Source organism: Oncorhynchus clarkii, chromosome 27, assembly GCF_045791955.1.
Source record: "Oncorhynchus clarkii lewisi isolate Uvic-CL-2024 chromosome 27, UVic_Ocla_1.0, whole genome shotgun sequence".
In the NCBI taxonomy this organism is placed as follows: Eukaryota; Metazoa; Chordata; class Actinopteri; order Salmoniformes; family Salmonidae; genus Oncorhynchus; species Oncorhynchus clarkii.
In genome coordinates, this window is record NC_092173.1 from 33,677,883 (window position 1) to 33,705,878 (window position 27,996).

At 43.5% G+C, this 27,996-nt stretch overlaps 2 protein-coding genes and 1 pseudogene across 4 annotated transcripts in view; 1 reads left to right on the forward strand and 2 right to left on the reverse strand.

The window, feature by feature from the left end:
* Window positions 1-784: 784 nt before the first annotated feature.
* On the forward strand, window positions 785-9,660 carry LOC139385764 (short transient receptor potential channel 2-like; annotated as a pseudogene).
* A 383-nt stretch (window positions 9,661-10,043) lies between these two features.
* LOC139386069 (protein sel-1 homolog 3) lies at window positions 10,044-18,495 on the reverse strand. Its single transcript, XM_071131490.1, has 23 exons — window positions 18,357-18,495; window positions 17,733-18,207; window positions 17,342-17,468; window positions 17,109-17,230; window positions 16,900-17,015; window positions 16,744-16,805; window positions 16,327-16,459; window positions 16,109-16,244; window positions 15,861-16,001; window positions 15,514-15,725; window positions 15,223-15,402; window positions 14,994-15,113; window positions 14,769-14,909; window positions 14,597-14,659; window positions 14,324-14,497; window positions 14,091-14,218; window positions 13,918-14,001; window positions 13,737-13,827; window positions 12,200-12,287; window positions 11,994-12,103; window positions 11,737-11,864; window positions 10,320-10,425; window positions 10,044-10,227 (listed from the first exon to the last, which is right to left on the reverse strand). Exons 1-23 carry the CDS (start codon window positions 18,408-18,410, stop codon window positions 10,129-10,131), a joined length of 3,090 nt encoding a protein of 1,029 aa, XP_070987591.1. The 5' UTR covers window positions 18,411-18,495; the 3' UTR covers window positions 10,044-10,128.
* Window positions 18,496-19,070: 575 nt separating this feature from the next.
* Window positions 19,071-27,996, reverse strand: part of LOC139386419 (stromal interaction molecule 1-like) — a 44,709-nt gene continuing 35,783 nt past the window's right edge. The window contains exons 12-13 of one of the 3 annotated variants that reach the window (XM_071131998.1): window positions 22,067-22,448; window positions 19,071-21,377 (exon numbers count right to left, since the gene is read on the reverse strand). In XM_071131998.1, coding sequence (XP_070988099.1) covers window positions 20,843-21,377; window positions 22,067-22,448 — 917 coding nt within the window. In that variant the 3' untranslated portion in view covers window positions 19,071-20,842. The remainder of the gene's footprint in view (window positions 21,378-22,066; window positions 22,449-27,996) is intronic. The other 2 variants (XM_071132000.1, XM_071131999.1) reach the window with 2 other exon arrangements.

The window sequence follows — 27,996 nt, forward strand, 5'->3', positions numbered from 1 at the left end:
TTCAGAGCTGGTCATGGGTGCACCTCAGCCACGCTCAAGGTCCTAAACGATATCTTAACCGCCATCGATAAGAAACAATTGACCTGGCCAAGGCTTTCGACTGTCAATCACCACATCCTCATCAGCAGACTCGACAGCATTGGTTTCTCAAATGATTGCCTCGCCTGATTCACCAACTACTTCTCTGATAGAGTTCAGTGTGTCAAATCGGAGGGTCTGTTGTCCGGGCCTCTGGCAGTCTTTATGGGGATGCCACAGGGTTCAATTCTTGGAACGACTCTCTTCTCTGTATACATCAATGATGTCGCTCTTGCTGCTGGTGAGTCTCTGATCCACCTCTACGCAGACGACACCATTCTGTATACTTCTGGTCCTTCTTTGGACACTTAACAACCCTCCAGACGAGCTTCAATGCCATACAACTCTCCTTCCCATGGCCTCCAATTGCTCTTAAATACAAGTAAAATTAAATGCATGCTCTTCAACCGATCGCTGCCTGCACCTGCCCGCCTGGCCAACATCACTACTCTGGATGGCTCTGACTTAGAATATGTGTACAACTACAAATACCTAGGTGTCTGGTTAGACTGTAAACTCTCCTTCCGGACTCACATCAAACATATCCAATCCAAAGTTAAATCTAGAATTGGCTTCCTATTTCGCAACAAAGCATCCTTCACTCATGCTGCCAAACATACCCTTGTAAAACTGACCATCCTACCAATCCTCGACTTTGGCGATGTTATTTACAAAATAGCCTCCAATACCCTACTCAATAAATTAGATGCAGTCTATCACAGTGCCATCCGTTTTGTCACCAAAGCCCCATATACTATCCACCACTGCGACCTGCACGCTCTCGTTGGCTGTTCCTCGCTTCATACTCTTTGCCAAACCCACTGGCTCCAGCTCATCTACAAGACCCTGCTAGGTAAAGTCCCCCCTTATCTCAGCTCGCTGGTCACCATAGCAGCACCCACCTGTAGCCCGTGCTCCAGCAGGTATTTCATTCTGGTCACCGCTAAAACCAATTCTTCATTTGGCCGCCTCTCCTTCCAGTTCTCTGCTGCTAATGACTGGAACGAACTACAAAAATCTCTGAAACTGGAAACACTTCTCCCTCACTAGCTTTAAGCACCAGCTGTCAGAGCATCTCACAGATTGCTGCACCTGTACATAGCCCATCTATAATTTAGCCCAAACAACTACCTCTTTCCCTACTTTATTTATTTATTTTGCACCCCATTATTTTTCTCTCTACTTTGCACATTCTTCCACTGCAAAGCAATCATTCCAGTGTTTTACTTGCTATATTGTATTTACTTCGCCACCATGGCCTTTTTTGCCTTTACCTCCCTTCTCACCTCATTTGCTCACATTGTATATAGACTTATTTTTCTTCTGTATTATTGATTGTATGTTTGTTTTACTCCATGTGTAACTCTGTGTTGTTGTGTGTCAAACTGCTTTGCTTTATCTTGGCCAGATCGCAATTGCAAATGAGAACTTGTTCTCACCTAGCCTACCTGGTTAAATATTTTTTATTTTTTTTAATTAGTCTTCTATTAATGAATTATTCTTTACCTCACGTTAGTCTCATTCCAAACTTCGTAAATTATTGGTTATCTGCACGAACCCAGCCTAAACCATAATCATCCATACACCAATTGGCTTAATTATTGATTTACTAAGAAACTAAATAATCACAGAAATGCATAACAAACAGTAGATATGGTTATTAACAATGATAGGGAAGATTCCCTAGTGGGCTAAACCGATAGGACGGCTTGGTGGACAAAGGGAAGGGGGTGTGGACTGAGAAAGGAGTGGGAAAGACAAAATGGCTTCACTACACAGTGGATCATTATATTCATTGAAATGCTAATTCTTTGCACATGAACACTCATTCATTCCGGGAATAATTGCAATCAATAGACTTACACCCATATGTTGTTGTTTTCTCTGTTGGAATCGTCGGTCCGTCTGCTGGAGAGTCAGTTCATCAGTGTAACGGCAGATTTCCTCTTCGTCTGAAGAGGAGTAAGGATCGGACCAAGATGCAGCGTGGTAAGTGTTCATGACGATTTATTATAAAACGAACTGAACACTGAAATACTAAACAATAAACGATGTGCAGTCTGTGGCAGCACGGGCCACGTCATTGTCTCAAATTAAAAGTTGCATGCTCCATCATCAACCATCTGAGCCACAGAGGACCGCCAGGTGGCTAGTGGACTAGTGCACACTTCAGGAAAAAGTGTAGAGTATTGAGATGTATAGTCAGCAGGGGGGCTCCAACCCTCCAAGATCCCCAAACACTGACATCAGTTTGGCCAAAACATAGATGTCTATAATGTGCTATACTGTACTGTACTGTACTGTAATGTGCTCTACTGTACTCTACTGTACCCTACTGTACTGTACTGTACTCTACGCTCTACTGTGCTGTACTGTACCCTCTACTGTACTCTACTCTCTACTGTGCTGTACTGTACCCTATACTGTACTCTACACTCTACTGTGCTGTACTGTACCCTCTACTGTACCCTCTACTGTACTCTACTCTCTACTGTACCCTCTACTGTACCCTCTACTGTACTCTACTGTGCTGTGCTGTACCCTCTACTGTACCCTCTACTGTACTCTACTCTCTAATGTGCTGTACTGTACCCTCTACTGTACTCTACTGTGCTGTACTGTACCCTCTACTGTACCCTCTACTGTACTCTACTCTCTAATGTGCTGTACTGTACCCTCTACTGTACCCTCTACTTTACTCTACTCTCTAATGTGCTGTACAGTACTGTGCTTTGCTGCGTTATACTGTACCCTACTGTACTGTACCCTACTCTACAGTTCTCTACTGTACTCTACTGTACTGTGCTCTACTGTACTGTCCTGTACCATACTCTACAGGTCTCTACTGTGCTGTACTCTACTGTGCTGTGCTCTACTATAATGTATTGTACTGTACCCTACTCTACCCTACTCTACTCTACTGTACTGTACTGTACTGTGCTTTACTATAATGTGTTTTACTGTACTGTACTGTACTCTACTGTACTCTTACAATTGAAGAAAGGACCCATGAACTCTTGATCTAGTGGTCTTGGTCCTGCTCTGTGGACCAGTAACCTTTTGCTGCAGTGAGCTAAATCAGGGTCATACAGAGTGGTTCTTACTAGTCTTAAGAAAATCTACAAAAGTATACACCTCAGAAATACAGTATGGTTATGGGCTTAAAAAAAGAAGACACCTGTACCATGTCAGATATAGAGTTGAAATGTATTCCATTTGGATCCCAATATTTAACTTTATATACATCACAGTAGACTAACATGTAACAAAACCGTTTTACATAGAGACACCGGATCTTCGGAAACTTAAAAAAAATAATGGCAGCATTTTTTAAAGAATGTTTATTAATTGAGGCCACTAGGTAATTTGACTGCAGGAAAAGGCTACCTTGTCATAGTCTCAACTCACTGGGTCTGGGTTTTAATCTTGGGACCAATGTCCTGGTAAAGACCTTGGTCTTGGCTCCTGGAAATTAGCTTCGTGTTTGGTTTTTACAACATAGGCAACCCAATTTGAAGACAATGCTCTCTGGTCATTGGCAGATCACTCCCAACCCATAGGAATGCCCACCCAGTTGACAACTATTAAATAGTGGAAGCCCTCAATGGCAATGTCTATACCAAAAGAAATGATTAGATTCCCCTATTTATCGCTATACAACACCAAAACATCTGTTATTTTGCCAAAATAAAGACAGTTAGTGATCATTTAAACATCTAACATAACTTTTTCCACTATGTTTCAGTAGTGACACATTTAGTGGGGTGGGAAGGAATTCAGGTAAATATTTCAAATATGCAATATAAAGGGTGTGAGTAGTATACACTGAGTACACACTGAGTGTAAAAAACAACAACATGAAGAACGTCTGCTCTTTACATGACACATACCTGTATACCAGTGTCAGTTGTAGTAAACTCCTGAAGGATAAAATTTCAGTGTGCATTATTCATTAAAATTACAATTGAACAGTTAAAGAGACAAGAGATAAGCTTAGATAACTTTTGCAGAAAATATACATATTTTTTTAACATAGAATTAGGCATAATGATTATGGATCTAGATTGCATGAAAAAGCTGTTTCAGGTGTTTGAAAATGCTAAATGCTCTAAATGGCAGAGAATTGCACAACCTTCCTCCAGAACACCCCCCCCCCCCCCCCCGCTCTATCCTCGCATACTTTGTGCCCCCTCTAAAATAATGGCTTTATGACGCCTCTGTGTCAGACATTTCCCTCCATCAAAATGTACTGGCACACATCGTCGAGTTTGGGTGTTTGCTACGAACATTGCTATCTGACTTATCTATTCTACCGATAGTCCTCTCATTAATTGGTTTTTCCTGTTTTCATTGTGTATCAGAAAATTGATGTTTATGCAAATGATGTCTTTATAGTTTTTACTTTCAATTTTTCCCTAATTTTGCACATATCCTGTTATTGGAGATGGTGACCTGAAATTCAGGTGAATATCAGCCGATAAATCAAGCATTAGGCTATAAACTTTACAAGGCCAACTATTGAAGTTGATATGTAATAAAGATGGTGAAAGTATTCAAATCTAATCAAAGTTTATTTGTCACGTGAGCTGAATAAAACAGGTGTTATAGACCTGACAGTGAAATGCCGAATACAACAGGTATTATAGACCTTACAGTGAAATGCCGAATACAACAGGTGTTATAGACCTTACAGTGAAATGCTGAATACAACAGGTGTTATAGACCTTACAGTGAAATGCTGAATACAACAGGTGTTATAGACCTTACAGTGAAATGCTGAATACAACAGGTGTTATAGACCTTACAGTGAAATGCTGAATACAACAGGTGTTATGGACCTTACAGTGAAATGCTGAATACAACAGGTATTATAGACCTTACAGTGAAATGCTGAATACAACAGGTATTATAGACCTTACAGTGAAATGCTGAATACAACAGGTATTATAGACCTTACAGTGAAATGCTGAAAACAACATGTATTATAGACCTTACAGTGAAATGCTGAATACAACAGGTGTTATAGACCTTACAGTGAAATGCTGAATACAACAGGTGTTATAGACCTTACAGTGAAATGCTGAATACAACAGGTGTTATAGACCTTACAGTGAAATGCTGAATACAACAGGTGTAGTAGATCTTACAGTGAAATGCTGAATACAACATGTATTATAGACCTTACAGTGAAATGCTGAATACAACAGGTATTATAGACCTTACAGTGAAATGCCGAATACAACAGGTATTATAGACCTTACAGTGAAATGCTGAATACAACAGGTATAATAGACCTTACAGTGAAATGCTGAATACAACAGGTATTATAGACCTTACAGTGAAATGCTGAATACAACAGGTATTATAGACCTTACAGTGAAATGCTTACTTACAGGCTCTAACCAAAAGGGCAAAAAATTTATTAGGGGAACAATAGGTAGGTAAAGAAATAAAAACAACAATAGAAAGTGAAAAACAGTAGCGAGGCTATAACAGTAGCGAGGCTATACAAGTAGCGAGGCTATAAAAGTAGCGAGGCTATAAAAGTAGCGAGGCTATATACAGTAGAGAGGCTATAAAAGTAGCGAGGCTACATACAGACACCGGTTAGTCAGCCTGATTGAGGTAGTATGTAGATGTAGATAAGTGACTATGCATATATGATGAACAGAGAGCAGCAGTAGCGTAAAGAGGGGTTGGGGGGAGGCAGATACCCCGGTTAGCCAATGTGCGGGAGCACTGGTTGGTCAGGCCAATTGAAGTAGTATGTACATATATACATGAATGTATAGATAAAGTGACTATGCATATATGATAAACAGAGAGTAGCAGCAGCGTAAAAGAGAGGTTGAGGGGGGCAGACAATGCAAATACTCCGGGTAGCCATTTGATTACCTGTTCAGGTGTCTTATGGCTTGGGGGTAAAAACTGTTGAGAAGCCTTTTTGTCCTAGACTTGGCACTCTGGTGCCGCTTGCCATGCGGTAGTAGAGAAAACAGTCCATGACTGAGGTGTCTGGGGTCTTTGACAATTTTTTGGGGCCTTCCTCTGACACCGCCTGGTGTAACAGTCCTGGATGGCACCCAATGATATGCTGGGCCGTACGCACTACCCTCTGTAGTGCCTTGTAGTCGGAGGCAAAGCAATTGCCGTACCAGGCGGTGGGTGATGCAACCAGTGAGGCTCTCGATGTTTCAGCTGTAGAACCTTTTGAGGAGCTCAGGACCAATGCCAAATCTTTTTAGTTTCTTGAGGGGGAATAGGCTTTGTCCTCTTCACGACTGGTGACCATGTTTGGACCATTCTAGTTTGTTGGTGCTGTGGACACTCTCAACCTGCTCCACTACAGCCCTGTCAATGAGAATGGAAAGGAAGTCAATAACATTATTGTGAGTAAAGATGTTCATTCATAGCAAAGCATTTTGGCAAATTGTATTAAATTACTGTACATTAAAATATGTCATATTAAATCCCCTCTCAGCCGGATCAATGGCAGGTGATTGTGAACAAAAAGCTACATTTCCCCCTGGAGCTGATAGCAGCCATTCAGAAAGAACACTCAATTCTGGTGGGAAGCCTGCTGTCCACAGGGGACGGCATCATCTGCCAGCTGGATGAGTCTGAGGACCGTCTGTGGAAAAAAGCTTGAACCTGTCCATCTGCTTGGGAAACGAGGACATTTTCTCCGCTCTGATGCTGGGCATCAAGTTTGACTTCAGGCAGATCTACGAGGCGCTGCTGGTGGCTGTGGATACCAACCGGAGGCGGTGGTCAAAAGGCTCCTGGACTGCCTCGACCAGCAGAAGGGCCACAAGATGGACGTGGGCTCCTTCTCCATGGCAGTATTTGACCATTACATTGATGACTCCCAGTTTGCCCCTGGCTTGACCGCGATGATCCTGGCCTGTCAGAAGGACCTGTATGACATCGTCACCAAGTTGACTAAGAAGGGCCATGCCATCCCTCTGCCTCACTCCATCTCCTGTACCTGTCTGGAGTGCAGGAACGGCCGTCAGTATGACCTGATGAAGTTCTCTCGGTCTCGTATCAACACCTACCAGGGCATGGCCAGCCGGGCATACCTCTCCATCACCACACAGGATGCCATGCTCAGTGCCTTGAAACTCAGTCGGGAGGTATGCAAGCTGTCCAAGAAAGAGCCTGAATGTAAGGTATGAGTTGTTTGATGTTGTGTGTAAATGACAACATAGTACTATATTTATTTACTGTATTTTACCAGGTAAGTTGACTGAGAACACATTCTCATTTACAGCAATGACTGGTAATGTAATGTAGTTGTTTCAATCTCTGTATGTCTCTGTTTGTGTTCCTCAGCCCCAGTACCCGAGTCTGGAAGAGCTGTTTCAGGAGTTTGCAGTGGAGATGCTGGCTATGTGTTGCAACCAAAGTCAGGTAACAAAGTTCCTGAACAAATGTGATGACAAGGATGAAGATGAGCTGGACAAGCAGACCTTCGAGGAGGGGAATCCAAACCTGTCACACCTTGCGGTCCATTATAACAGTCTACTTTACCTACCCCATACTACCTTTATTATACTCAAACTTAATTATCTTCAAACGAATACAAATTGTAACTTTTAGAACTTGTGAGCATGTGTTATTTTCACCTCTTTCTTCTCCTCTTCTAGTTTGTGAGTCATCCCATCTGCCAGCAAGTGCTGTCATCCATTTGGTGTGGAAACATCCCGAGGTGGAGGGGCAGCAAGATGGTCTGGAAACTCACGGTGTCTCTTGGGATCTTCTTCACCATGCTTCTCCTCTGTATGAACCACTGGGTTGCTCCAATAGCCAAGGTGAGCTAAGAGTAGGGTCTCAATCCATATCGCAGAAGGTTTGCGGGAAGATACACGTTTATAGCTTGATTTAAATTTAAAGGCAATGTTCCCGTGTTCGCGGAGGCTGCATTCTCGGTAAACGCTACATATGCTGGCTCAATCGGAAATTGCCTTTACATTTTACATACTTCCCTTGATACAGATTGAATCAGCCCTAGGGGAAAAAATGCATTGCCTGTTTATTTTCAGATGTGTAAGGATTGTGTTTCTATTTTAGATTGGAAATACTTTGAAAATACCTGTGATGAAATTCCTGCTGCAATCTTCCCCCTTGCCTGTGGTTCATCATTGCCCTTCTAGTTTAATCTATTTTCATGGAGCTGTATATTGATGAGTTTGCATCCCGCCAGCAAACATCCTCTACAACTCTCTCCATGTGATCTGGGTGGTCGTTAGGTCTATGTTATGTTGTAATTGTTTACTATCAATTTATAAACCTTTCATACCACAAACCCTTTACAAATTGTTTGTATAGTATAGGCTACCTTTATACACTGTGTATACAAAACATTCCATAACACAGGCTCTTTCCATGACACAGACTGACCAGGTCATCCAGGTGAAAGCTAATGATCGCTTATTGGTGTCACTTGTTAAATCCACTTCAATCAGTGTAGAAGAAGGGGAGACCAGATGAATCCAGGTGAATCCAGGTGAAAGCTAATGATCCCTTATTGATGTCACTTGTTAAATCCACTTCAATCAGTGTAGATGAAGGGGAGACCAGATGAATCCAGGTGAAAGCTAATGATCCCTTATTGATGTCACTTGTTAAATCCACTTCAATCAATGTAGAAGAAGGGGAGACCAGATGAATCCAGGTGAAAGCTAATGATCCCTTATTGATGTCACTTGTTAAATCCACTTCAATCAGTGTAGATGAAAGGGAGGAGACAGGTTAAAGACATTGAGACATGTATTGTGTATGTGTGCCATTCAGAGGATGAACGGGCAAGACAAAGGATTTAAGTAACTTTGAATGGGGTATGGTAGTAGGTGCCAGGCGCATGGGTTTGAATGTGTCAAGAGCTGCAACGCTGCTGGGTTTTTCACGTTCAACAGTTTCTCGTGTGTATCAAGAACGGCTCACCACCCAAAGGACATCCAACCAACGTGACACAGCTGTGGGAAGCATTGGCGGTACCATGGGCCAGCATCCCTGTGGAATCCTTTCAACACCTTGTAGAGTCTGACAAATTTAGGCTGTTCTGATGGCAAAAGGGAGTGCAACACAATATTAGGAATGGGTTCCTAATGTTTTGTCCTCTCAGTGTATGGCCTGCTGTAAATATTTAAAACAGCTATGCTTGCTTATGTAGTGGCCAAATTCTACCACACCTGGGATAACTTTTTCTTTGTTTTTTTGGACTGATTATGCATATCACAAAAATGTAGCAATTAGCCAAAGCATGTTTATGTGTAAAAAAAACAATCAAATGATTGCATGAATAAACCTGATCATCAGTATCATGTAGTATTTACATTTACTGTACCTTAACATCTCTATACAGAGAACTCTGGTATGAGAAAACATGTGGTACACAGACCGAGTAATGTACAGCCTGCTTATGAATGTATTGCGAGATCTGACTGTGACGTTACCACAGACCACACTCTAATAACTGACAACTGACCCAGCTCATGATTCAGTCATTTCATATTGTTTCAATTAGAAGGGTAACTAACTGTGTGATTTCCAGTCTCCAGTTTGTCTGTGTACAGGTGACAACTTGCTGTTCACCTGCTGTTTGTGCCAGGCCTGGTGAACCCCTGGGGCATTACCAGCCATTCATTACCAGGAGCCCAGAGGCCCACAGCATGGTTCTCCATGGGCCTGAAAAATGACTCTGTTCAGGGACACCACAGTGCTAGTCAATCCCCCTGGTTGATCTGTTCTACACTGGAGCCCCAGTCAGTAGAAAATAATGATTTTCAAATCAGTTTGCTTTATTAATACTGTTCAATCAATAGACAGTTTTGTAAACCATGATCGTACAGAACATTGAAATAACTTTATACATTCTATTTAAGAAATTGTGCTATCTTCATTCAAGATAAAACAAAGATAAAAACACAAAAATATTTACCTTTAGCTATAAAAACAAAATAAAAAATAAAATAAATCTGCGAAAAAAGTTTTTGCTCTAGATACAATCAAGTCTTCTTCCTCATAGTGCTGATGGGTTTCCTGGTCCTAGTGATAATAAGACATGATGCCACGCCCCCTCAGAACACGGAGGATGATGAAGAGGATTGGTGGAACTGCAACTGCCATGACCACAGTACCAGAGACCTGAGGGAGAGAAGACAGCCCAATATCAACGTTCATGGCATACTGTATCTATGTTGAATAGGACAAGTTCGATGTTCAAACATCATACATACCTTGATAGTAGCACTGTAGTCCTTTTGGAAAGACTGCAGATAGGCATGGAATAGGGCAAGGCTGCAGGGTAAGTAGGACTCTGCTGTACTGTTGGAGTCTCTGCACCTATGGAAAAGTATAGGAATTGTACAGTGAGAACAGCCTAACCAGTTGACAATATTATACCAGACTGGATAAGGGGAGGACCATCCTCCTCAGTGAATTTCATAAAAATTAAAATAGTGAAACATTATAAAAGTTATCCTTTTTTAGATAAAACTATACTAAATATATTATTGTCACCAAATAATTGATTAAAACACACTGTTTTGCAATGAATGTCTACAGTAGCATCAACAGTAGGGTAGCACCATGGTGTAGCTGGAGGACAGCTGGTTTCCATCCTCCTCTGGGTACATTGACTTCAATTCAAAACCAAGGTGGCTCATGGTTCTCACCCCCTTCCATAGATTTACACATTAATTATGACAACTTCCGGAGGACGTCCTCCAACTTATCAGAGCTCTTGCAGCATGAACTGACATGTTTTCCACTCAATCAAAGGATTAGAGAATGAATCTAGTACTGAAAGCATAAGCTACAGCTAACTAGCACTGCAGTGCATAAAAGGTGGTGAGTAGTTGACTCAAAGAGAGAGAAAGACAATAGTTAATTTATTAATATATAATATATAATATATAATATATAATATATAATTTATTAATATACAAATTAATTTATTCAAAAATGAAGAAGTGCGAGAGAGATATCTATTTTGTTTTTACACTTACTTAGCTAGCAAAGGCATTTAGCTAGTTAGTTTAGCCTATTCAAACACCCAGCTCAAACAGAGAGGGATGCTGTTACCTAGCTGGCTATGGCTAACTCCTCCAAGTCAAGGTAAGCTTTTAATTTTTATTTTACTTATTGCCAGCAGTGTAACTGCTAAACTGCTTGCTTACTGTACTGCATGATAGTAGTGGATTTACTAACGCGCTCTAGTAGCTATGTTGTTGACTTTACGTTAGCTAATATGGTGACAACGATGAAGGCTGTGTGTAGCGGTTAGCAGTTTTGATATAAAGGTTAAAGACTTTTTTCCCGGTCACAGACAGCTGATGTGTTGTGCACTGATGTCCACAAGCGACTTGTATGCACCTACGCTGTAAACTTTCATTCATAGGCTAGGTTGTAGCAACCTCATGATGGGTATAGGGAAAATTAGAATATCATGTAGTAGTCTAAACCTATCTATGTTACATTGAGCTGGGTACATGGAATATGAATGACAGTCATCCAATATGCTGTAACAGAAATAAGGCCATGACCCTAAAAAAATCTTAACGGCACTGACCGCCACTGATATTCCATCATATCCTCAGGTAGTGTACATGGCATTCTCCTGTTGTAAATGGTGTACAGTACCACAGTACATACCTGCGGTAAAGTGTAGTCGCCAGCTCCGTGTTATCTGCCATGTAATGCTGTGTCAGACCCAATTCAGACAGGACGGACAACGGTAACCCCTGTTCCTCTTGAACAAGCACACCAAGACTGTACCAGCCCTGTGAGAAAAAGCATGCGGAGACACACACACGCACACGCACACACACACAAGGGTTGCAGATGAGTGGGAAGGCATTTCTTTAATGAGATGGCAATGACATCACACGTATGTAACCTGGCTGGCATACCTGAGGGTCACTCCTTAGTGCTGCCTGTTTGTACATCTCTGCTGCTGCTGCCACATCTCTCGGTCTCTGCCCATGTCCTTCATACAGCAGGTCACCCATCCTGATCAGGGCTGCAGAGGATGGATTGAGGTAATATTAAAACAATCTCTCTGAGAAAAGTGCAACAACGGAGTCAATGCTGACTGTTTGTGTCAAAGACAATTCACCATAGGGATCAGGATCTTGTGCCTGGCTGGTCAGGTTGTAGTATCTCCTCATACACTGCACTGCAAAAGTGGGATCCAGGAAACCTCCCTATTGGAAAGGTCAGTTATAACTACATGTGTGTCACATATTTATATATACTGAATAAAAATATAAATGCAAAATGTAAAGTGTTGGTCCCATGTTTCATGAGCTAAATAAACGATCCCCGAAATGTTCCATATGCACAAAATGCTTATTTCTCTCAAATGTTGTGCACAAATTGTGTACATCCCTGTTAGTGAGCATTTCTCCTATCCCAAGATAATCCATCCACCTGACAGGTGTGGCATATCAAGAAGGTGATTAAACAGCATGACCTTTACCTAGGTGCACTTTGTGCTGGGGTCAACAAAAGGCCATTCTAAAATGTGCAGTTGTCACACATCACAATGCCACAAATGTCTCAAGTGTTTTGAAGGAGCGTGAAATTAGCATGCTGACTGCAGCAATTCCCACCAGAGTTGTTGACATAATTTAATGGCAATTTCTCTGCCATAAGCCAAGTTCAACATGTTGCAGAGAATTTAGCAGTAAGTCCAACCAGCCTCACAACCGCAGCCCAGGAACTTCACATCCAGCTTCTTTGGGTTTGCACAACTGAATAATTTCTGCACAAACTGTCAGAAACTGTCTCAGAGAAGCTCATCCGCGTGCTCATCGTCCTCGCCAGGTTCTTGATCTGACTGCAGTTCAATGTCGTAAACCAAATTCAGTGGGCAAATGCTCACCCTCGAGGGACACTGGCACGCTGGATAAGATGAATGCTGGTTTCAGATGGCAGATGGCAGACAAGGGTGTATGGCATCCTGTGGGCGAGTGGTTTGCTGATGACAACGTTGTGAACAGAGTGCCCCATGGTGGCGGTGGGGTTAAGTTATGGGCAGGTATAAGCTACAGACAACAAATACAATTGCATTTTATTGATGGCAATTTGAAAGCACAGAGGTATTGTGACGAGATCCTGAGGCCCATTGTCGTGCCATTCATCCGCCGCCCTCACCTCATGTTTCAGCATGATGCACGGCCCCATGTTGCAAGGATCTGTACACAATTCCAGGAACCTGAAAATGTCCCAGTTCTTCCATGGCTTGCATACTCACTAGACATGTCACCCATTGAGCATGTGTGGGATGCTCTGGTTCTACGTGTAAAACAGCGTGTTCCAGTTCCCGCCAATATCCAGCAACTTTGCACAGCCATTGAAAAGGAGTGGGACAACATTCCACAGAACACAATCAACAGTATGATCAACTCGATGCGAAGGAGATGTGTCACACTGTATGACACCTTTTTTTAAGGTATCTGTAAACCCAATGCATATCTGTATTCCCAGTCATGTGAAATCCATAGACTAGGGCCTAATTAATGTATTTTAATTGACTGATTTCCTTATATTAAATATTTTCGCATGGTGCGTTTTATATATTTGTTCAGTATAGTTATGCATTGATATACTGTATCTTCACTGTGGAAACAAGTTTCACCAATCAAACTCACAGGGTTTTGTTCACATAGGTACGCCACATTGAACTGGGCGACTGCAAATCCTGACTCAGCTGCCATCATGTAATACAACAAGGCCATTAAGCTGTAAAACAGTAGAGACATTAGGTTCATACAATAACAAACATTACAAATGAGTGTTATCGTGTAATGTTCTAACAAGAGAGATGGTCACCTATCCCCTTTAAGATAGGAATCCAAGGCCTTCCTGAGGACCATTCCAAGGTGTCCATTGCGTTCAGCTGCCCACTTAACCCATCTGTGGTAAAAACAGAGTGATTGGCAAGCAATGCAAAGTAATGTTTTAATCAGATTCATTAAAAAAAACGAATGAATTTAGAGACTAACAATACAGCATCTGCTGGACGCCTCTTGACTCGGCCAGGGATCCCTGTGGTCCACACATCAGCCAGCTGAATGGAGCCATCTATGTTTCCTCTTTGGGCAGACTTCAGGTAGTAGGTATAGGCCATGAACTGGGAGAGACAAAACACTGTTGGTTCATTATCTCAGTCCAATAGATGCCGGTCAGTGTGTAAGCTACGTAGGAGACCACAGGGTATACTGACAGTCGACCTGACCTTGTCTGCAGCTTTCCCAGGATACAGGCCTTGGGAGTACATGACACCCAGATTCATAGCAGCATCTGAGCTGCCTTGTTTATCAGCCTGTTCCCACAGCTGCACTGCCCGCTGGTAGTCTTTCTCAAACTGCTCATAGTACCAGCCAAGGGCATTGATCGCTGGCGTGAAACCCTGTGGGATTGAATGTTATGAAGTGCTATTGTGAAGGCGTCATTGTAGTCCTTACAGCCCATGCATAATGATAAAGTCCTGAACATAATTTTGACCAACCTGTTCTACTGCTTTCTTCAGGAAAGTGACTGCCCTTGGAATGTCTTTCTTGACTCCTTGGCCCTTAAACATAATGATGGTATTGTCAAAATAGGCTAGACATTGCTATCATTGAACTTAGAATGACTATAGAGACTGACTGTGTCATCAAACTGAGTAATTGACCTCTGACCTGCATGAGGACTATGGCATAGTCATACATGGACACTGGGTCCCCCAGACGGACAGCTCCTCTCTCATAGTGTCTCACAGCAGTCTGTATGTCTGGAGACACGCCCTGCTGGCCCCAGAACAGCATGCGGGCCACAGCTTGCTATAGAAGGGCAGTTCAACCATTATCACAAAAGATTTATTGAGATTGTTTTCAGTATTTAACTATCAGACAGATGTATAGTACCTCTGCATCTGCGGCTCCATTGCGGGCCTGGAGTTTTAACCAGTGAAAGATATCATGGTTTTCATTGGTTTGGAAACGAAGCACTTCCTCGTTGTTCAGGTAAATAGATTCTACAAACATCTACAAAACAGACATACTAGATGAGGAGCAGTTTCATTAAATGACATGTTTTAGGATTGTATAATACTTGCACAGGCTGAGATGATCTTGCTTCAGGCACAAGGCCTACCTGCTGAGGTGAGGGGTTGTGATGGTCGGAGGATGTCTGCTTGGCGATGTTAGAGTAGTAGGCATAGGCCAGGTCAGAGTCTGGGGGGATGCCATGCTCACCTAGCTGGTGCAGGTGCCCCAGGCGCAGCAGGGCCAGTCTCCAGTCCTTCTGGGCTGACAGCAGGGACAGTAACCATGCCTGGAGGATGCGGGGAATAAGAGACATGCAAAGTACAAATAGGGGGTCTGGAGTTTCTCCTGACCATAGTCATGACGACATACACCTGAATACACACACTCATCCACCCACCTTATTGGGCTGTCTCTCCACTCCTACACCACTGCTGTAGAGAACTGATGACAGGTGTAGAGCTCTGTTGTTCCCCAGACAGCCAGCTTGCAGCAGAAGGGCCATTATCTTGTTAACTACTCCAGTGGATCCAGTGCTCTCTTGACGCAGCTTACGCAGAGACAAGGAGTACAGAGCCCTTCCCACTGATGCCAGATCAACCTTTCTGCCACCTGGGTATACAGTATAAACAATAACATTAGAAAGATTGCAACATCCTCATTAAATGGTGTTGATGGCGTTAACTGGTGGAACACCTTTGGAGGTTAAAATAATTGTAGAAGAGTATTATTATGACCAGCTCTTACCATGCTTGGTGGCCAGTATCTTTGCCAGATGAACTGCATAGCGTCTTTGAGGGGCATTGGGTGCCTCCCAGGGTTCACAGTGTGGTGTCACAGCTAAATGACATTTTAATGTCCACTCATGATAAGCATCCATACAGTTCTCTAGAAAACAGAGGTAGTTTCAGTTTGGATGGAGTGACAGTAACTTTGTAAGCCACTGAATATTTTATACACCATCATGCCATCTAGTGGATATTACAAGTCATTACCAGACTCTTGTTTCTCTCTGGCTCTCAGTAAATAGCCAGTCAATTTGACATGAAGCTCCAACTGAAATTCCTGACAGGACTGTAGCCATCCAGTCAAATTCAGAATCCTAATAGGGTCTGGAACAATGATTTCAGACTGTGGGAGACAAATTAATACAGGTGTAACATGTTTTGTTGAATTACAGATGGATTTGGATGTGTCTGACTGTGATTCTTACCGGCCTGACGTCGGGTATTCTGTTTCGATAGTACACCAACGGTCCATAATAACCTTCAATTCCTCTCATAAATTGACCTCCACTGACCACAAAGTAACCCTCCGTGTCATCCAGGTGTATAGGATCTCTGAACCTGTAAGAAACCAGCTCCATATTCAAAATGATGCTGACATGCTATAGCAGGGGTGGGCAACTCCAGTCCTCCAGGGCCTGATTGGTGTCACACTTTGTCTCCATCCCTAGCAAACACAGCTGATTAATCAAAATGCATTCTAAACTGAATATTATGATTAGGTGATTATTGGATTCAGGTGTGTTAGCTGGGGCAAAACTGTGACACTAGTCAGGCCCTTGAGGACTAGAATTGTACACCCCTGTGCTATAGGTTTCTTTCTTTTGTTCTGTGTTCATCCTTACATGTGTTCTGCAGTATGAACCAAACGTTGCTGCCCATCTATGCACACCATGGTAACATCCACCTAAACATAATTCAGAAGAAGAGTGAAGACATTACTGGTTAAACTCCTGAAACATTGATTTCCTGTCTACTGTGGGTATGGGGTTAATACTGACCATTCTGCCACGCAGCTCCATGTTGATGTGGCACCACTGGGCCAGGGGCACCTGGAATGGGCAAAGGAACGCTGAGGACCTCCCAGTCTCCCCATGCATCTGAACATGCAGCTGGCCTGCAGAACACGTTATAACTAAGGAATAGGCATTATACTGGTATAATAATGCATCTGGCCATTTGAGAAGTGAGGATAGAAGAGCAATGTTACCTGATCTTTTAAGGAACAAATTGGGAGTGGCATAGTTATTTTGATAGTCTATGTGGTGAAAAACAGCACACAAGTTTTCCTGGCAGGATTGGGTCAGGAACACCCAGATGGAGAACACACACCTGGCAACAGGAGAGAATAAAAGTATCAAATATTATCCTATGTTAATATCCCCAACATGAAGCCCACGTATTTTAGCATGCACATACAGACTATGTAGCTAGTGGTCTTACCATGGAAAATAAATATCTTGGAGTCGCAAGTACTCCAGGACCTCGTTGCTATAGGCATTTAAAGTCTTGGTGATGCCAAAGTTCTCTCCAGTTGAGGCATACATGGACGACAACAAATGGACTGTCTCTGAATGGGAGATTATTTTGTGATAAAATGAGAAATGCTAGGATATAAAGGTTTGTATGAAGTTTGTTATAGTTTATAGACTAAATATGTTGAAAATGAATAGCTGTCTCGCACTACTATACCTTGTTTGACTATGACTGCTTTTAGTGTCTCAATGCTCTATTTGAGTGGTCCACAATGTGTTTTTTAAAATCTTTACTTTGTATTGTCAACTATTGTATCATTGTGGACTGACATTTTTCTAACTAATTCTACAGTAATTACCTTGTTCCACAGGGCATTGTGAGGTGGTGGTCCTGCGGGTTAACCACAGCATCTGTGTAGCCCAGCCAGGGCAGAGTTGGTGCTGCTTCATGGGGCGACTGAGAGGGGACGTGGGCTGCAAGCTGACTACTGCAGTGGCCTGGCCTGACCTGTAACTGTCCTCAGATCCCTGCTCACTGACTGAGGCACGCAGCATGCCACTGAGCACCCACTGAGTGTCAGGCACAACCCAGTCAGGCTGGTACACCAGCCAGTCAGGGAGGCTCAGTAGCAGAGTCCTAATCCGGTCTGGACCCGGCTCACAGCTCCAGTGTCTCTGGAATACCGTGGAGCTTACTCCAGTGTCGTAAGACACCAGACACTCCACCAGCACCACAGCTGGTTTAGAACAGGAGTACAACACTTTCAGAGAGTAGCCAGGCACTGGCTCAGCTGGTGGGTTCAGGAACATCACATGATCTGAACCCCAAACCATCTGTGTGGAGGGAGAGGATGAAAGCCACCAAAATAGTATGTACATCGAAAGTTGATACATTTCTTTAAAATGAAGCACCTAAATTGAAACATTACTGTGTGTGTGTATGACAGGTATTTTGAAAATAGATATAGTACAACATAGCCTACCTGTAAACTGAGGAGAAACAGTAATAAACACTTATCCAAGTAATGCTGGTTCATGGTCCGAGTGTGGGGCTGTATAATTCCTTTAAGATGATGGCTGCTCAATAAAAATGTAGTTTAAATGTTTTCATGCTGAGAAGCACACGAAGACAAACACTAAAATATGTAAAATGAAAAGGTTAGCAGTAAAAACGCCAATAAAGGACCATATAGTCAAATCTAGTTTCAAAAAGGTGTGTTTGCTGTCCTTTTGACTGGAAGAAACCTGAGAAAGTTTCAATGACGAGAACCCGGACTAATATCCTGCTTTGTCCACAAGTGAAACAAGTGCTTATGTAAATATTGGAATAAATGCACACACAGCTCCACCTGATAGCTGCGCAATTAGACGCGTCACGTGACCAAAATATTGACGGGTTATTTGATATTCGGAGCAAACCATCTCGATTAAATTCCCTCAATGTGTTACGGCATTCGAAAATGTTTACACATTTAATACATATTGCGCTTGTGTTTTACTCTGAACTAGAGGGATAATAATGTTTGAAAAATGCACATAAAATAAATAATACCCAAGTCTGTTCATTATTCAGTGCCAATTACTCTAGAAAACCTGTGATAAGATACGTTTTCGCCTTGCTACTGTTTTTATGTGTTAGTATCCCCACTAAAAGCACACCAAGCAGCTCTTCTTATCTGATAAACAAAGGCCATGTCTTTCATTCAAAATAGTTTATTGCTACCATGCAGGAGTGCCATAAAAGTCTAGAGGACGTCACAGAAGATGCAACAATTTTTTTTTCTCTGTACAAATATATGTATTCATAAATAGAAGCTCAAAATGGGAAGTCGGGAGTTAAAGTAGGGGTGGAGAGTCATGATGCTCGAGCTGACCTCTGCCTCAAGCCCATTATAGACGTTAATACAGTAGCTGACATGCATCAATACAACTCAGTGCAGTATCCTGGCAACAGACAGACACTCACAGATAGACGGTATAATCCACATTACAGCTTCATCGTGCAGAAGAGGTACAAATTACACTTTAAAAAGTACCAACAGGAAGTTCATGTTTTCAACTGATCAATGAAAGAAAAATAATTAAATTTTTCATCCATACGATCAATCGCACTGTGTGAGGCCTCCATTGGGGGGCGATGGTGTCGTTTGGAGAACTGCTGTGGTTATTACGCAGAGCAGATTCAGGAGCAGTCCAGCACGTCAATTATTTAGAAAGTTATGAGTCCCTACAACCAGAATGTATCGTGACATCCTTTTCTAAACCATGTGTGCCCTCAAAACCATTAATGGCAAGTGAGTTTATAATTGTGACCAGTAGATACCATTACTGTTATTGTGTGCTTGACTTTGGATCTGTATAATGTGAAAATAGGTGATCAGGGTAGTCTACAGAACAAGCTAAAGTAGCAAACACCTCTCCAGAATGCTCTAAACGACTTGGGAGTGTTTGAAATACAAACACTGCTTGAAACGCTCTTCTTAAAATGATGTGGGTGACAATGTCAAATTGATCACATTATTCTGGTTTGGAGTCCCCAGATAAAAAAAAAAATGGAAGGCAGTGCTACTCATTCTAAAGCGGCGTCTAATGTACAGTACATATATAGCTGATGAGAATAAAGGCCACTGGACCAGTCTTTGTTTTGGCACCTCCAACAGCACTCCACATGATATCGCTTACAACAACTGCAATGTAGATTGATACGATTGGCAATTTGCAAATGTAGACATTTACTTCAATAAACATTTGACATTACATTCATATAGTTCAAGTAGTCATTGTAATAACTTTCCCCTCTATTAGGGAACTTAGATCGTGGACAATTACTTCTTGCACTGTGACACAGGCTACCTAGCTTTGTATGTGCTGGGGGTCTTCAAGCAGTTTAAATCAAGCACTTCTACGTCACTTCTGAAAGGTGCACCATCCTGGGGAAATGTTTGCCTCACGTGTTGCTGTGTCTGCAGTTGTACTGGAAGAGTTCTGCCAACATTGATTGCTAGATTTCTTGTTAGCACAATTGATTCGGGAGGTTTTCGCAAGTCTTGTTCAGCCCCCCTCTCACAAAAAGTGTTGTCTAAGCAGAATAGGAACAAGAACCAAGCAAACACCTAGGAGCATTCAGAGAATATCAGTCAAACAAAGGTGAAGACATGCAAACTGATACAGGTTGAAGTAAACCAGAAGACATCCACCCAGGAGACTTGTTTCCCTTTGAGAGACTGGCACCCTTTCCTACTAAATAAATAGTGCTTTACATTCCACTATACAATACCACCCATTCCCAATATAATCAGGACAAAAATCATATAATCAGATAGCTGGTTGCTCCCACAGTTCTTCCTGGGAAAGTACCTACAAATCCATAAAGGCAAAGACCAGTGAACAACCCAAAACAACTTCTCCAAAACAGAAACAATAATAAGAGAAACACATTGGACAGCTCTTTAATAGTCTTTAATAGCCCTCATTTCTTCTGTTTTTTGAAGATCTTGAAGGTGTGTTTCTTACGGCTGGCGACGGAGTCTGTGTCTTCTCCCGTGGAGCCGCTGTCTTCCTCCAGAGGGCTCTTCTTGGAAGAGAGCTGTGGGATGCGGCTGCCTCCCTTGGTCCCTGTGGCCCCAGGCTGGCCCCCCGTGGGGGAGGGGGTGTCAGCGTCAGTGGAGTTGGGGCTGAGGGAGCGGGAGGACTCTGACATAGACATACCAACGAGACCAACATTCATCTCTCCCAGGCTGGCTGACTTCTCGATGCTGTACACCTTCTTCATCAGGATGGGGCTCTCTGTGACTGGCTCGGCCAGAGCTCCTCCTTCATGGACACGGTTCCCTCCGTTAGGGGTGTGGGCATGCAGGGAGGGCTCGTCGGAGGCGGAGCGGACGGGTTGGCCATACAGGAAGGAGGTGGGTTTAACCAGGTGGCCCTTGGAGCTGTAGGCGGACAGACGATCACCGATTTGGGAGAGGGACAGGGAGGAGTCTGAGTCTGAGCGGTTCAACTCTCTGTGGAAGAACAGAAGAGAGTCGGTGGAGGAAGAGAGGTACAGTGAGGCCCGGTCCAGAAACATTCTTTAGCCTCTACCACCTAGGCACTTCAAGTAGACCTGAAAGAACTGGACAGACATAAGCAATGGTAGTATCTCCATTTTCCCCTCTGATAGGCTAGGTGGATTTTTACCATCAAATGGAATGCCTACACATTTCTAATCCTTTCAGAACTATGGGCTAGAAGCTGTTCTGGACTGAGCCTGACTGAAAAGTGGATCCAAGCTAGACCACTGCATGCTTGAAGTAATCTCTCCAATGCCTGTAAAGCCAAGGACACAGTGGGCACTACTCGCCAACAGCAACTCCACCTCCTGTTAGTAGTGCAGGCAGAGGGAAGGGTTGTTTGGGCTATCGAGAAAGACAAGAGTTGGGAGTGGATGGCAAAAACTAAAATAGAAAACAATGAATTAGGCAGAAAAAATGTATTTAACGAAAAAGTAATAATGCATAAGAATGTACGCAAAATGTCACAGGTTGCAAAATGGGTGAGTTATAGTTAGATGAAACAACCATTTATGAAAATGAGAACACTGCAAACTAGATAAGAAAAAAATACATATGAAACTATGGGGGGTGAAAACGTAGGCAGAGAGAAAATCCCACGCGCATGCGGTGAGTGTGGAGGGAAGAGAGCAGAGGGGTACCCGAAGCTGCTGCTGCGCTGGAAGTCTGGGATGGTGTCCATGGGCTGAAAATAAGACGAGTGATAGACATGGGAGGAATGAGGAGTGGTGGAGTGTAAGGAGGAGGAGGAGTGGAAGGAGTGGGGCTGACGGTAGGAAAGAGGTGGGGAGGAGCAGATGATCGCGGGGTGCGAGACAGCCGAGGACAGGGGAGGCAGGGGGAGAGCCTCAAACTGTTGGAAGGACTGGCTGTGTGACTTTTGGAGGGTGGCCCTAGACCTGGTTGGGTTGGAGGTAACGTCTCCCTGCTGCCCCGCCAACAGGCAGGTCTCTACCAACCTCTGAGAGCCCATGGCCAGCTGGGAGTCCATGTGGCGCTGACGCAGGGACATCATACTGGGAGCTATAGAGACAACACAGAACACCACCATTATCAACAACCACTCTCTGATTATATACACACACAACAACAACACAGGGTGAGGGACAAGAGTAGGCTGGAATTCGACTGGGAAGGCACTAGCAGAAGACATGGGTGTTTGAGACATTCCAGTAATGAATTAGTGTTGTTGACCTTTGTGTTGAGCAATTCAGTAATGTTCGGTTGGCAGAAATGCAAGTGATGGATGCAAAATATCAGATGTTCAAACCCCTGGCCTGAGCGATGCCAGTCTTGACAAGAGAACAGGAGGGATGACACTGTCTGGTGAGGACTTTGTCTGGTGCCTGGTGAGGATTCTTGCAGGGAGGACGGAGGTTAAATGTTTAATCATAACCAACCCTCACCCCTTCATTGTAGATCATTATTTGTAAAATCAGTTAGTGGCAGTATGTTGTGAGGGGGTCTAAGAACATTAGTTACTGGTGAGTGGAAGAGTGCTCTGGGTGATGAGGAAGAATATTGAGGATCAGGCTAAGGAAGAAGAGCAAGTCATTGGACAGCTGGAGACAGTACGGCCAGGGGTAGGTGGACGCAGCATGGAGAGTTTGCCTTATACATCTACAGGCCCTGTCCCAGGACAGAGTGTTACAGCTATATCCATCTACAGGCCCTGTCCCAGGACAGAGTGTTACAGCTACAGGCCCTGTCCCAGGACAGAGTGTTACAGCTATATCCATCTACAGGCCCTGTCCCAGGACAGAGTGTTACAGCTACAGGCCCTGTCCCAGGACAGAGTGTTACAGCTATATCCATCTACAGGCCCTGTCCCAAGCCACAGTATTACAGCTATATCCATCTACAGGCCCTGTCCCAAGCCACAGTGTTACAGCTATATCCATCTACAGGCCCTGTCCCAGGCCAGAGTGTTACAGCTATATCCATCTACAGGCCCTGTCCCAGGCCAGAGTGTTACAGCTACAGGCCCTGTCCCAGGACAGAGTGTTACAGCTATATCCATCTACAGGCCCTGTCCCAGGACAGAGTGTTACAGCTACAGGCCCTGTCCCAGGACAGAGTGTTATAGCTATATCCATCTACAGGCCCTGTCCCAAGCCACAGTATTACAGCTATATCCATCTACAGGCCCTGTCCCAAGCCACAGTGTTACAGCTATATCCATCTACAGGCCCTGTCCCAGGCCAGAGTATTACAGCTATATCCATCTACAGGCCCTGTCCCAGGACAGAGTGTTACAGCTATATCCATCTACAGGCCCTGTCCCAGGACAGAGTGTTATAGCTATATCCATCTACAGGCCCTGTCCCAGGCCAGAGTGTTATGGGCTATATCCATCTACAGGCCCTGTCCCAGGACAGAGTGTTACAGCTATATCCATCTACAGGCCCTGTCCCAGGACAGAGTGTTACAGCTATATCCATCTACAGGCCCTGTCCCAAGCCACAGTATTACAGCTATATCCATCTACAGGCCCTGTCCCAGGACAGAGTATTACAGCTATATCCATCTACAGGCCCTGTCCCAGGACAGAGTGTTACAGCTATATCCATCTACAGGCCCTGTCCCAGGACAGAGTGTTACAGCTACAGTGCCTTGCGAAAGTATTCGGCCCCCTTGAACTTTGCGACCTTTTGCCACATTTCAGGCTTCAAACATAAAGATATAAAACTGTATTTTTTTGTGAAGAATCAACAACAAGTGGGACACAATCATGAAGTGGAATGACATTTATTGGATATTTCAAACTTTTTTAACAATCAAAAACTGAAAAATTGGGCGTGCAAAATTATTCAGCCCCCTTAAGTTAATACTTTGTAGCGCCACCTTTTGCTGCGATTACAGCTGTAAGTCGCTTGGGGTATGTCTCTATCAGTTTTGCACATCGAGAGACTGAAATTTTTTCCCATTCCTCCTTGCAAAACAGCTCAAGCTCAGTGAGGTTGGATGGAGAGCATTTGTGAACAGCAGTTTTCAGTTCTTTCCACAGATTCTCGATTGGATTCAGGTCTGGACTTTGACTTTGCCATTCTAACAGCTGGATATGTTTATTTTTGAACCATTCCATTGTAGATTTTGCTTTATGTTTTGGATCATTGTCTTGTTGGAAGACAAATCTCCATCCCAGTCTCAGGTCTTTTGCAGACTCCATCAGGTTCTTCCAGAATGGTCCTGTATTTGGCTCCATCCATCTTCCCATCAATTTTAACCATCTTCCCTGTCCCTGCTGAAGAAAAGCAGGCCCAAACCATGATGCTGCCACCACCATGTTTGACAGTGGGCATGGTGTGTTCAGGGTGATGAGCTGTGTTGCTTTTACGCCAAACATAACGTTTTGCATTGTTGCCAAAAAGTTCAATTTTGGTTTCATCTGACCAGAGCACCTTCTTCCACATGTTTGGTGTGTCTCTCAGGTGGCTTGTGGCAAACTTTAAACGACACTTTTTATGGATATCTTTAAGAAATGGCTTTCTTCTTGCCACTCTTCCATAAAGGCCAGATTTGTGCAATATACGACTGATTGTTGTCCTATGGACAGAGTCTCCCACCTCAGCTGTAGATCTCTGCAGTTCATCCAGAGTGATCATGGGCCTCTTGGCTGCATCTCTGATCAGTCTTCTCCTTGTATGAGCTGAAAGTTTAGAGAGACGGCCAGGTCTTGGTAGATTTGCAGTGGTCTGATACTCCTTCCATTTCAATATTTTCGCTTGCACAGTGCTCCTTGGGATGTTTAAAGCTTGGGAAATCTTTTTGTATCCAAATCCGGCTTTAAACTTCTTCATAACAGTATCTCGGACCTGCCTGGTGTGTTCCTTGTTCTTCATGATGCTCTCTGCGCTTTTAATGGACCTCTGAGACTATCACAGTGCAGGTTCATTTATACAGAGACTTGATTACACACATGTCGATTGTATTTATCATCATTAGTCATTTAGGTCAACATTTAATCATTCAGAGATCCTCACTGAACTTCTGGAGAGAGTTTGCTGCACTGAAAGTAAAGGGGCTGAAAAATTTTGCACGCCCAATTTTTCAGTTTTTGATTTGTTAAAAAAGTTTGAAATATCCAATAAATGTTGTTCCATTTCATGATTGTGTCCCACTTGTTGTTGATTCTTCACAAAGAAATACAGTTTTATATCTTTATGTTTGAAGCCTGAAATGTGGCAAAAGGTCGCAAAGTTCAAGGGGGCCGAATACTTTCACAAGGCACTGTATATCCATCTACAGGCCCTGTCCCAGGACAGAGTGTTACAGCTATATCCATCTACAGGCCCTGTCCCAGGACAGAGTTTTATAGCTATATCCATCTACAGGCCCTGTCCCAGGACAGAGTTTTATAGCTATATCCATGTACAGGCCCTGTCCCAGGACAGAGTGTTACAGCTATATCCATCTACAGGCCCTGTCCCAAGCCACAGTATTACAGCTATATCCATCTACAGGCCCTGTCCCAGGCCAGAGTGTTACAGCTACAGGCCCTGTCCCAGGCCAGAGTATTACAGCTATATCCATCTACAGGCCCTGTCCCAGGCCAGAGTGTTACAGCTACAGGCCCTGTCCCAGGCCACAGTATTACAGCTATATCCATCTACAGGCCCTGTCCCAGGACAGAGTATTACAGCTATATCCATCTACAGGCCCTGTCCCAGGCCAGAGTATTACAGCTATATCCATCTATAGGCCCTGTCCCAGGCCAGAGTGTTACAGCTATATCCATCTACAGGTCCTGTCCCAGGCCACAGTATTACAGCTATATCCATCTACAGGCCCTGTCCCAGGCCAGAGTATTACAGCTATATCCATCTACAGGCCCTGTCCCAGGACAGAGTATTACAGCTATATCCATCTACAGGCCCTGTCCCAGGACAGAGTATTACAGCTACAGGCCGTCCCAGGCCAGAGTATTACAGATATATCCATCTACAGGCCCTGTCCCAGGCCAGAGTGTTACAGCTATATCCATCTACAGGCCCTGTCCCAAGCCACAGTATTACAGCTATATCCATCTACAGGCCCTGTCCCAGGCCAGAGTATTACAGCTATATCCATCTACAGACCCTGTCCCAGGACAGAGTATTACAGCTATATCCATCTACAGACCTTGCCCATACTGTTATAGTATGTGCTCTGCGGTTTTGACAGGGGTGGGTGACTTTAGAAGAAAGAGGGAGGGTGGGTTGAGGTCAGGATGAGGGGTAGCCAACAGGCCAACCAGAGTATTTCCTGAGAGACTGGCTGTCCGAACCCACAGACCACTTGCTCGCTGGTCCTTGAGCCAATTGGTGTCTGGGGGGGGTCGACCAGAGACACGAACGGCCGCGGCAGCCAAAGAGAAGTGTTGGTGGAGGGAGAGGGGTAGTGAGGGAGGAGAGGACGTTATTAATGTGGATTAGAAGACTTACTAGAGGACTGCAGTGACAGAGGTCTAGAAGGAGACTGCAGAACTAGAGCTCAGCTTACCGGTGCAGTTAGTATCAGCCCTTCTCTCTAGGTCTGCTATAAAATCAAAACTCACAACAGTATCAGCCCTCTCTAGGTCTGCTCTAATCAAAACCCAGTTACTGCCCAGTAGAGCTGGCTACCAGGATACCATAGAACACAATGTTGACCTATTAAGTCAATAAACATGTTCCATTAAATATAATACATTTGTTACCAAGACAAGGACTAGAAATAAGAACTAAAGTACGTTGTTCGCATCATAACTCCCTTTGAGATCGTAAATGGTTAATAAAAGCTGTAATACTGCATTTCAAAAGAAGAAATCCTTAGTATGTAATTTCTTAGTGGCTGAAACAAGGTGATAAATGTGTACCCCCAGGGGAATGACTTGACAACAATAGAAAGCAAGGCTCTATGTAACGAGAGAAAACTAAATGGTATTGCAGAGAGCACAACAAGATACTTTTAATTGAGTGCATGCACCACTGCCTTCCTCTTACCCAAATAGGTCTAGATCAAAGCTAAACCTTATGAAGCTTATAGGAAGACAATGGCCTTTCATATTGCTTACTATGACTCCATGTTCAGTCCTTCATTTCAGCCGTGTCCAAACAGCACATTCCATTGGTCAGACTAGGAGACAACTGCTAAAAATAGATCAGCACAAAGATTTGGTGTCATGAAGTATGTATTTCTTCAGAGGTTACATTTCCACAGCATGGGGGTATCAACACTGGCCACCTTGTTCTCGTCTTACACGCCATCCCAGAAGTGAAATTCACATAAATCGAGGCACTCATTTCCAAAATGAGAGAAAATAAAAACACCCCAACCAACTGAAAATATGTCTAAAAATATATATTCAAAATTGAAATTACAATTCATACATTACAGATTTGCAAACACAGAACACGTTTTGGGGTATTTTATTAAGATCCCCATTAGCTGTTGCGAAAGCAGCAGCTACGCTTCCCGGGGTCCACTGTGGGACTCTCACTGTGGGACTCTCACTGTGGGACTCTCACTGTGGGACACTCAATCACAGACAAAACAACCCAGACAAACACTCCGAATCCCTTCACAAACCGGACTGCTCATTTGAATAAAT